Raw genomic sequence first — 12,353 nt, forward strand, 5'->3', positions numbered from 1 at the left:
AACTGGTGCTTATCATCGAAGTACAATATTTGAAAAGATAAGATGTACGTTGTATGCTTAGGCAAAGCTGCAGGACACACATCGTATACCGATCGAACGTGAAGAATGAGACCGTAGTTGAAGGTAATTTGGTTGAAACAAAAACACTCTACTTTTAGTCCACACCAACTAGTATCAAGAGCTCAGTCGACGAAATTATATTGGGCTCACAAATTGCCATGAGCTCCTACACTTTCAGTTCTTGCATTATCGACACTTTGTCGTTTCGTTGACATATCCTGTTAACATTTTTTGAAGCCAGGAAGCATGGATTTCGTCAAATCGCTATTTTCTATTTTCATCGTTCATTTCAAAGATGGAGAGAAATCTTGAAACGAGTGTTCCATGAGTTATTGGGCCAACAACTAGAGAGGCTCACTCCAGTGCCAAAGGGGACGGGGTGGAGGCACTGACTTATTCTATAAATAGAATAAATTTCATGGCCTCCCACGCGTCGAGTGACAGATGCCTCCTGCTTTCGAATAAACCTGCCTGCCTGGCATCTTAATTTTCAAATGATGGACTATACACACACATATATATATATTTGTCTTGCGTATTGGCCGGTGCGCAATCTTCAATGCTACGACTCGTACTTATGCCTTTGCACATTATATGTTGACTCGTTTCAAAAGTATACTTTCTAGTAATTATTAAAAAAACAAATATTTCCAGCTACCTCTTTTAGGGGACATCGATGAGTTGATCCTTTGTATATTTGTAAATGACGAGGTAAAAGTCCTGCTTTGCGTGGCTTTTAGCCAACAAAAAATTGTGCAGAAGTGACGTTATTCCGTATGGGGACTTAATTATTTTTGTAAATACCAGTGAACTTGTACGGCTAAAATATTACTGATACAAGTATTTGTACAAAAGATATTATGGAATTATCTCACTCAACAATTCGATGTGATTTTCCACGAACAATAAAATATATGTACAAAGTGTCAGTGACGCATAGGACACAATAATTCTATCATATTTACCTATACGTATCGAACTTTCTTCATTGAGTTCGTCTGTATATATATGGCCCTTCCAACCCGTCACCCCAAAAATGTTTGTTGATTATAAGTTGGTTCCGTTGAAACATTGACTTTCTACAACTGTACGTGCCCTACACTCTGTAAACCATCTGACTACACATCAAGTCAAATAATGCAGTAAGTACCGAACAGTGTATGGGAAGGGAGAAAAGCAAAGTTCTATGTACATACACACACTAAACGGCTGTACAAGCGACACTTATCTTCGTACGAATTAGAATAAACAAAATAACGATTACTCGTCGGAGAAGCGATACCTTTAGCACGTAGCAGCGGTTGAGTGGCTCAGTGTAGTAATATAGACTGCCGAGGAAGGTCAGATAGGTGATTTCGAACATGTCGGAACAGAACGTCGTAACCGAGACCGAATACACCAGGCCACCCGAGCCACAGGCTACTTTTCTGAGGAACGATTCCGAGAGTACGTATAGCATATATGTATAACTTAATTTTCAACCATTTTTTCAATATGTAGTATTTGAAACAGCGCATCTGTCGGGACTTGAGATATTTACGAGCGTGCCGGCATTGCTCGAAAAATTGTGATCAGGGATTTAGACGAAACTTTAGGACATGCTTTCTTCGTAGGGGGGGTTACCGGTAGGTGTAATTCTTCATGTTTGGTAAGGTCAATTCAGACACGTGTGTAATAATCTCGATTCCTTGCAGTCGTCCCACATCATACGTGTATGTCTACTCATGTGGTAGACGAGAAAACACGTTCAAGTGTAAAATACAAGGATAAAAAACAGCATATCCTTATGTATGGTGACTTACATGCATCATTGAAAAGACGATGAAACCGTGACAGTATGGATTGTGGGTCTCGCGCTTCAATGTACGTTTAAGTAGGAAAATACGAGTCTGAGCCCAATGTATAACAATGTGAGGTATAAATTACACAATCTAATGTTCAATTATCCAGCATGTGCCGTTAACTCGAGCCATTGCCGGGGGTATCAACGTTACAATACTTACTGTTATCGTCGGAGCAAACTTTCTCTTTTCCAGAAATGGAATTCTTATAAGATTTTCATACAGCTTTGATCTTCAATTTTGGATATAATTGCCGATTTGTCTAGGTTTAGAGAACTTTTGAATGTCAGCGAATATCAATACAATGCTATCAAAATATTGGAAATAGAAATTGGCGAGTTTTTGTTCCAGTGGCTGCATAAGCTCTGGACCCCGCTAAGCACGGAAAAAGTAGAAAACTGTTCTTCCTTTTATTCTTTTCTATCCGACGAAAGTGAAACCTCGACCAACAACCCAAGCTAATTACCAGACCCGCCGATGCTTGAAAAACCAAGTCTCGATGATAAAAAGTATTCAATTGCTTCCAAGGTCACGTGAAATATTCTGTTTTGGTATCTACGCAGCTGTCATCGTACACTTCGCTGTTCACTGTACAATATCGATTACATTAAGATAAAATTGACTGGCTCTGGTAACTCTGTCGAAATGTGTCGTCCACAGAATAATAAGTACACGTGGCGGTTCCATCACGCGCGCACATTTATCTTGAAAACAGTATATTACGATATATATTATACGTACTATTTATACACGTTGGTTGGAAAATTCCGTTGTTATTGTTTTTTGAGATTTTCCGAGGTACCGCAAACGAGTGTCATTTTGGCGTTCCTCCACCAGGTCATCTGCGGGTCGTCAATTTACTTTTTTGTCAAAAAAACTTTTAAAAGACCCGCGTATGGAGCTGTTTCCCTCTACATCTACGCGATCGTTTGTTATTATTGTAACGATACAGAGATTTTTTTATTTTTGGAAAATTGGGTGTTCTACACAGCCAGTCGTCGTAAATCACGAAGTTTTGCTCAGTCAATAATTGGTATACCTACTAGGTGTTACTTTTCCATTGAACAGTTTCGTAAAACAACACATGATTCATTGGTGGGTTTCATACCGCGTGGGTTAAAAATTACCTTGCGCCCAGTGCGCCACGTGTTACGAATTATTACCCAAGCTCTGACACTTTTTCCATCGTCGTTATTATTATTTTGTTGCAACACGTGCAAGCTTTGGATAATGATGCGTACAAATTAATGACTGGGTTGTGTGCTTAGGACGCTTACATAGGTTTTGGCGAATAAAAACTCAAAGACAATGGTATCGTGTATATATATATACAATATACCATAGCTGGCTCATTACTTACAATCGACGCATCGATTGTTAGATATCTTGGACCGTATGAATAATAAGTCATATCTTAACTGTCTCTTGGATACTGTTTGGGGTAACGTCAAACGTGTAGATGACGACTTGGACTTAGTTGAACTCGTGAATAAAAATCCGTAATTATTTTTAACACAAAGTAAGGGATTAACGAAGACGAATGACCGTTATAGTTTTTGACCTCGTGGTTAGTGTCAACTAAATAAAAAATAATTCGTTTGTAATATTTAGGAGTCATAAGACTGACTGTCATAAGACTGACAGATGAAAAAAATATGGTTAGCTTGACTATGGAAGAATATATTCATAGATGGTTCACAGTTAATGCGTGATTTATTGAAAACATTTAGAATCATGTAATCATTGGTATCACTCAAATAATTACGTTGACTATTTATTTGATCATATGAACAAAATAGTTGTTCCACCTCCTAAAAATTAGTTACAAAATCAGGTTTTAATGACAATTCGTACTAATGACTTGATTGTGAATTTATAGCATTAAAAGTTTCTTCTGTTCATATTATTTGTTTTTTTTTTTTTTTTTTTTTTTTTTTTAATACTTGCATACTATAGTATAATAGTCTAGATTTAGCGCGTAGACTCAAGTAGTTGATCCGCCCAAACTAGTTGGGTCGTACTTTAGATAAACCCTTTTTTTCTCGCACACATAAATTTCCAATCCCACCACGATTACCTAACGTTTTTGTTTTTATTTTTACTCTTTTATATTAATTATCTGAAACTCCAAACTAATTAAAATACTATTAATAATTTCAACTAACCGCAAATTAAATAAAAATACTCTGCTGATGTCCCCTAGCACTGACCCAAATATTATTTCGGGCCACACAAAATCGTCGGACGTTTTTCAAATTAAAATAACTCACAGCTATTGATCTTTGAAACAAAAAAAAAAGAAGAAAAAGGCCACACAAACTTAAATATAGAAAACCATTGCCAAATGACACGATGTGTCGGGCAAAAATAACTCTCTCGAAAATACAGCACCACGAGGAGTGTCGTTTGGATCTTTGAACAAAAAAAAATCTCGACCGAAAAATCTCTGCTAACCGCAGAACAAAAGATGCGTGTATCTGGGATGCATGAGTGCTACATGCTCTCACTTTTACTCTCCATCAGGGCGCATCCTGCGGAACGATAAGACTTGCGTACCTTTTTTTGCCGTTGATGCGTTAGCGAGAAGATAGCGTGTCAAATAAACATATATTGTTGGAGGCAACGGACCGTGTAGATGCACACGCTTATACAATTCATGTGTATGTGTGTACGCGTACGTGCGTAAAACTATCGCGGCCACGCGAGATATGCTTTCTTTCCGTTCCGTTCGGAGAAGTTTGCTTTCGTTTGCTCGTTAATTGCTAACTTTGATTAGAGGATTGCGAAACGTGTAGTGTATACACTTGCAGTTGAAATTAACGGAAAAAAAAAAAAAAAGATTTAAACGCAATTTCCCGTTACGCTTTTTTTATGGAGCTCTATTTTGCAGCTTTTTTGTGTGTCCTTGAACGTGTTATACCTATCCTTTTATATCTTTTTCCTTATCTATGAATGCCTCTTACTATTCTGAAATATACATACATATATATCATAGATGAATGTTTATACATATGTATGTACACTCAGCCAGATAAGTAAAGCTGTCAATCGAGTCGATCGTCATTATTTCTGCTAACAAGCTGTTTGTCTTGCTGTTTCAGGAAACAACGGGGGCAAAGACGGGAAAAACGGCAAGGACAACGCCTCACCCTCCGGTCCTTACGCCGGTAAGTTGGCCGACTCACTGATCTCACGTTATTACCGCCAGTCACCAGCACACGCCTTTTAATCCAACAACCCAATGCGCGAAAATATCCGACCAACAATAAATTCAACCACCGCGACTTCCGTTTAATTAGCGACGCGCATATAAATCCCTCGGCAAGCACGTTCGAGTCTATTACACGCAAATACACTCATATCACACCAGTGGCAGATTTTTTTCCCTCCAAAAGTCGGATGAGCTGAAATATATACTCAACCTCCCTCTTTACTTGGCATCTCTCCTCTCTCTTGAATTCCCCGGGCTATTTTCGAGAGCCTCGGCCGTAGATTCGCGTCTGCCGAGGAATAGCTGAAATATTGTTTGCGAGCGAGTTGGAGTCAAACGGGAAGAGAGAGAGGATGAGCTTGCCGGTCGGACAAAAATAGCGCGGGCCTTGTTTTCCCGTTCGCGTGGCCCTGCCGATTTTCCCCGAGATTTTCTGCTGCAGCCTGCACGCTCAAAAACACTGCAATGTCACGAACGATTGCTTCTCGATGCCAAATTCGCTCACCGAAAGCCGAGTGTGGGAAATACATGGATTAGCCGTACGATTGCTTAAAAAAATGGTGTTTACATTCTTCATTTAATTTATGCTGATATACATTATGTGACGTGGGCCGTATGTATTTTAAATACCCCATTGGGTTGTTATCCGATTACACGATTGAACCGTCGTCCGTCACGGCTCAATCAAATGATTTGTGTGCATATCAATATTTACGTTTATTCTCCAAGTTTTTTTATTTTTATTTTTATTTTAAACACAAAGTTATTCCACTTTGCTCCGACTTTTTCGAAAATTAATGAAAAATTGAGAAGTACCACGTGCGACAAATGCCTGAGATCAATGATTTTTCCCCGAGTGAACGAGTGATGATAAAATTAACTTGAATAATCGGAAAATAAGAAAAAAATTAAAACCACAATTAGTAAGTGAAAATTTTAATTGTGAGTGTTTGTTGATGCTTTAATGTGCGAAGTAACTACTAAATTTAAAATTTGCACACGCTGTTTATATGATTTAAAAAAATGATAAATAAGCACACAAGCCCCCTTTGTTAGGAAAGTATTTTGCCCTTAAATCAAAAATATAATTTAACAACATTATATACTGCTCAGTTAAAATTGTATATCGTATCATAAAAGAATTTAAACCCTAAAGAAAAGTCGCTCTCCTCAATCAACCGCAATACGTATATGATAAATGATAGTATTAGGAAACAATATATGTATTCCTTGACAAATAAAAAAAAAAAAAAAAAAAAAAAGGGTGGAAGTAAGGGACGTAATCGGGGAGTGCGTACGGGAGGATCCAAATTTAGTAAAGAAGCCGCACTAGTCATCCACGGCATATATATATGTGCGAGAGTGTAGGTATTACTCACAGCCCCGAGAGCCCCGTCCGAAATATCTCCTCTCGCCACCGGCGCACCATACATCGAAGCGTTCTCACCCGGCATCTGCACCGTGATGCCACGCGACTATTAATAATTGCGCGGTTATTTTCGAGAGGGAAGGAAAATACTTACGGGCCATATATATATGTGTATATATGCCACCGCTGCGGCGATGCGATTGCACGCTGTTGCGTGGCTCTCGTGCGCGTGAGTTGGAAGGGGAGGATGTTTTTTCGATCTTTGCAATCCGATGCTAGACAAATATTTAGGTATAGGTGTACGTAAGCGGGAGACTTGTCATCCGATCTTGAAAAGGTATTTTTGGTATTTACGGATGAGAGCTCGGGTGCCTTGAATTTTCAACATCGATGAATGATGATTACCGGACCAAGTTTTTATCGATATTGGGATAACTGCTTTTAAAACGCCAAGAACGAGTGTTTTGGGAAGAAGAAAAAAAATTTGTGGCTCGTTTTTTCTTTGGTGTAAGGTATATGCGTGTCCGTGAAACGACTGTAACGAGGGCCTTAAACACTGTATCTTATCACAATAATCCATTGACGCCGATGCAAACTCTCGCGCGTTGCAATCGCATTCAGATAGGTTTTGCTAATCCAATAAGAGCCGCACTCGACGTGGTCGTGTTGAATTAATGTACTTATCGAGTAATTGTTTGTTAAATAAAGTGGGGCTAGAGAAACAGGAGTCTTTGTCTATTTCCTAAATTTCCGTCGCATTCATACAAATACTGCATTTTTCGCGAAATGATCCGTGTATACGTGTACACAGGACCTCTACCCATCGGTGATGCGTCTCGTTTCTTTTATCATCTTACTCGAGAGGCGCAAGTACAACGCGTCGTTGGCTAATCAATATATTTCCTGCAATATAGATCTCTTCCTGCGCAAGGACGAGCAGGATATGGATACGCTCTTGAAAAAGTAGTGGGTATCGCGAGAGATAAAAAAGCGAAGGATGCTGTGCTGCGGTGAACGAAACTCTTCCTCTATTGTTCTCTCTCGAGGCACTCCCACGCACGCGCGCTAAAGAGGAGAGCGAAAGACGTTTAGTACTTGCATGTACAATATACCTCCTTTTTTCCTAATCCGCATAGTCCATACTTAGCCGAAATCTTTGAAAAATGTCTTCAGCCAGAAGAGACCAAAATTTTGAACGAGTAGATTATACGTAACGAGTTCGCAAAGCAGGTGATTTCCACATGAGTGTATGCAAAAATTACACTAGGCTAACAATCATCGTGCGTGCGTAAGCTACCATTTGGCATTCGTCGAGGCGTGCATTGTGCTAATATTGTTCAACTTTAAGGAAATATCGGTATGCAAAGCGGTTACTTTGGGTAGAAAAAATGCAAAGTATGTTTACTTGGAACAACGTGCTAGAATCGCAGACACGAAAAGTTGAACTTCGTTGTACCTTGCATGTCAATAAAATGATGATTCTTTTGCATGAATATTGGTGTGATTGTCACCCTCCGTGCAAGAATCATCAAAGATTTCAACTTCAATAGATTTGCTATTAGAGAATCAGACAGAAAATTACAAAAAACATAATATATATTAGTTGGTTTTACAACCGGTGCAGCAAAGACCAACAAATTTTGATCTGATTTGTCAATTCGATGTAATCTATGGCTGATTGGCCACATTTTTCTCTCATTTTCACCGTAACTTCGGACACGCCGGGTAAACGGATAATTGACAATAAGATCAAAGACCATGACAAGTAATCAATTTTTAGAGCTAGATCGTACCATAATTATATATGACAAGAGTAAGCGCGACGTATGAATCAGAACAGGTGGCACACGTATGGCGTTACGACGACGCCGGCCGCTCGCCGTTCTCTCTTCCTCTATATCATGGTATTGATCCGATAGAGGCGCATAGCAGCGCAGCTTGCGGGTGTTGGGTGCTGCCGCAGTCACTCTCTCTCTCTCTCTCTCATCTTCCGCCCCTACGGTATATATATATATATATACTGTAATAGATACACCTCCCAACTCCCACTTTCCCTGCAATATATAATGCAGTATATAGCTTTTAGCCGTTCGTTGGCCTTTCCGTTGTCCTCGCTTATGCTATATATCTATCTGTAAATAAATTCATTGTGTGTGCCGATAAGTAGACAAGAGCCAGGAGTCACCCCAACATTATACGTATACTGGGATTATTTTTTATAAATAAATCCGAGGATTTGTGAATCACGTTAACAGCCAATGTTTGAATAAAGAATTTTGTATTTCTCGTTAAACAATGAAAAATAAAAAACTACATTTGCAAAAAGCAGGTGTCCAATAAACACATTTTGCAATCCATGGCTCGGCGTAAACATGTTTTGCATACTTCGCGCACGCGCTCGGCACACACGATCTCTTGTTTCGAGCACTGGATAGCGCGGTCCGTTGGAAATAGATCGTGACGCGACCGACTGGTATTTTTAACCGCCCGCGGAGTCGTGCCGATGATCTCGAGCAAATAACAAAAATTTACATTTTTTCCCGCTGCCCATTGCCATATCGAGTGGCGACTTCCGATAAAACAAAAGCGCGCGACTTTGTACTCGTCTATTATGTCAGTTACACTCGAGTACATACTTATGAATCATCTCGAAAATTCAAAACTCGTTAAGGAAAATCGGAATTTTTACTTTTAATGTGTGTTATCACGCTCCAGAGCTCACTCGTTGTGACGCGTGCAAAGAGAGAGAGAGATATTATACAAATACATACATGTAGACTTCCTGCACAGATTTGCTTGACCAGCGCGTGTATACGGCATAAAGTAAAGTGGCCGGAAGAGGAGCTGCTTTAGGATTCTGATGGCGGCATCGGTGGCACATACGCGTTAATAATGTTGTATTGTGTATATGTACCTATATTGTCGATGAGACTCTCTCGATTTTCAATACAATACCTCATGAGTACTGGGTCCCACCTCGACTGCGTTAGGGTGACACGGGCAGCTGTTTGTAGCTCTAGAAAAAAAAAAAAAAAAAAACGTGGATGTACTGTGAAGAAGAAATGAGAGTGTAAACCCACGTAGGGACGTCGATTTCTATACATCCCATTTTTTCATTGTTAACTAATACGTACAACCATGACAGCTCTTATAAGGGCTTTAATTTCTTCATATCCTATGTAAGTACCTTGATAAGTATATACTATTGTCGCTCCGAGTTCGATGGAGTTTTTTTATTCCCGAGGAGACTATTGTTCGTGACACTTCGTACATGAGGTATGTTCGGTTATTTGTTGGAGAACTGCGTGAAAATGAAGAAAGAACAACTTATAAGCCAACGGAATTCACCGGGTCTTACATTCTACAAGGTTGATGGTTGACCTTCGGCTATTTATGGAAAATCAAAATGCTTCTCATAAATTTTTTTTTTTTTTTTCACTCGTCTTTGGTAAACAATGCTCATCGATCGAGTAATATTTTTGACCAAAATTTACCAAAAGTTAAGAAAATGAAATCTTGGCTTCTGCACTTTAATTAATCACATTAAATGCCTTTTTATCTTCAAACATTTAGAATATTTTTACTTAAAAAATGCACGGCATCAAAACATTTTGTTAAATAAATTATTTGGAATTATAAAGAATAGACAATTATAACTATGCTATAATACCGTTCAATAAATTTATTCGTTTATTTACTCGTTTTATTAATGTTTCTTTTTTTTTATACATTTCTTTTATAACTTATTTAAATTAATTATTAGCTTATTTCTATGTTTATCGTACATTTATTTATTAATTTGTTCCAAAAAATTACTTAAGTGTTAATTCACTCTTTTATTAAACTCATGTATGTACAGCGCATGCGCACTTACAATACCTGAATACCTGAACAAAACAACTTTCACGTTTGACGTTTTTCTCACTGTTTTCTCAAAATTTAACGTGTTGACCCTATCTAATTTTTAAAGTAATAGATTCTTTATAATTAAAAGTATATGTACCAATTTAACTTCTGGGACCACAGCTTTTGATTGGAGTACAATAGTCAATTTAATTTCGGGTTCTGTAAGGTTACGTGTTAAAATGACAAATTTTTACAAGCGATTATCTCGGAAATGAATGCGTTAACCTACCTATTTCTTTTTCATAAAAAAATCTGGCCTACTTTATTTACATAATCTCTGAATTTCAGAGCTAGCCATCATTTAATTCAAAATCGCCTAAGCCTCCTTAAGCCCTCTTCCCTAACACCAAACCTAACCTAAAAAATATAAAAATCCGTACATTTTCATACATCCATTCGCACACACAATAACAATAAAATATTAATATATGTAAACAAAGGACATGAATGACACTAAATTTATTATTTACTTCAGTGGTTTGCCCCCATCCAGTTGTTCCAGGTATCGAGGCGAACGAAGCGCCCAAAAAGAAGAGCTTCTTCAAGAACTTCTGGAAGCGCTCGCGACACTATTCTCTCGAAAACCAATAGCCCAGGTGCGCCAGGGTAGCCAATAACAACAGCAATCGCCAGCGACACGCTCATCAACGCACGGGTCTCGGGCACGGCCAGCCGCAGCAGCAGCTCGCCATCTCGGCCAACCCGTGCTGTTGCATCGTCCAGTAGAACAGAAAAAGAGAAAGAATATTGATGAAAAAAAAGGCCATCGGAAAAAAAACAACGCCTTAATCAGCTGCATTATGCGGTCCGTGCGTGCTTGCTCGTTTTTGAGGTTAGGTGGGCGCGCACCGCACATACACACCCACACACTCGAGTGCGCTCTCCTCCTTCGATGGAAACCCCGATCGATCGAGTCCTCTGGATAAGTATATCTGGCTTGACTTTTTCTTGCTTCTTTTTGTATAAGAATAGGGATGACTCTGGCGTAACGAGTTTTTTTTATTAACTTTTTATCAAGAGGGACACCCCGAACGTATAAAGAACCCTCCGTAAATACTACGATATGATGCAAATTAATAATTTGGTGAATACTTGTACGCCAACTCGAGCAGTTTTTGATTATCTTTGAAGATTTTTGACATCTTGTCAACTGGATCGAGCATAGTCCGCGTTCGCTGTCCCTCTGTAATTATATATGCTCTGTAAGCCTAAGAAACACATTTTTATATTAAAAAAATACTCTGTGAGATTACCATTGGGGTTACCAATGGAAATTTTCAATCGTTTTGAGTAGACCGGCTATTTTGTAGGCGATTATCTGAGAGTGAAAATGAAAGAAAATAATAATAATAATAATAATAATTGATAAGATATTTAGGGTACGTGTACAAAGTTTAGTAGAGTGTATGATGAGCGTTCGAGTGGAGGTGTTTTTTACGTGTAATTCCGTGTCTAATGGGATAATCCGTTTGAGAAAAACTTTTTTCATTACGAATCAAACATTGCGTAACTCGATAAATGTGTAAATAATATTTGTGTTTCGAGACATCGGGAGCGATAACTTTGAGTTCATTCCTATTCTTATAACGAGGAAAAAGCAACAAGCACAATATGAAGCGAAGAACAAACCACCGAGTCCAAGCACGCACTTTTGAAACGAAGGTGGTGAATTTGCAAAAAAGAAAAAAATAAAATAAAATAAATAAAAAACTAGATCAATCACCACTGGATTGGTAAGAGATAAGGAAGCATGAGAGAAAGGAAGAGAAATATTTTTCCGGTCGCTGGACATTCACCGATGGATTATTGTCTACCCTGACGTCAAAACACGTAAGGCTTTTTTTATTCGTTTTTTCATTTTTGTAAACGAGCTTTTACAATTGTGCACATGAGAAAACGATGTAATAAATAATAAACATCGTAAAGTGTGGAGTCCCCGGCACAAGATCGCAATTTCACAGAAGAG

General features: G+C 38.5%; 1 protein-coding gene across 6 annotated transcripts in view; it reads left to right on the forward strand.

Moving 5' to 3' along the window:
- LOC106637686 (uncharacterized) overlaps positions 1 to 12,028 on the forward strand; it is a 185,618-nt gene extending 173,590 nt beyond the window's left edge. For 4 of the 6 annotated variants that reach the window (XM_089593498.1, XM_089593497.1, XM_089593501.1 and 1 more), the window contains 2 exons: positions 5,003 to 5,068; positions 10,863 to 12,028. In XM_089593498.1, the coding sequence (XP_089449624.1) occupies positions 5,003 to 5,068; positions 10,863 to 10,978 (182 nt within the window). In that variant the 3' untranslated portion in view covers positions 10,979 to 12,028. The remainder of the gene's footprint in view (positions 1 to 5,002; positions 5,069 to 10,862) is intronic. The other 2 variants (XM_089593502.1, XM_089593499.1) reach the window with 1 other exon arrangement.
- Positions 12,029 to 12,353: the final 325 nt, after the last annotated feature.

This window comes from Copidosoma floridanum, unplaced genomic scaffold (genome assembly GCF_036245765.1).
Source record: "Copidosoma floridanum isolate Cflo_tuat_1 unplaced genomic scaffold, Cflo_Japanese_pri ptg000019l, whole genome shotgun sequence".
Classification (NCBI taxonomy): Eukaryota; Metazoa; Arthropoda; class Insecta; order Hymenoptera; family Encyrtidae; genus Copidosoma; species Copidosoma floridanum.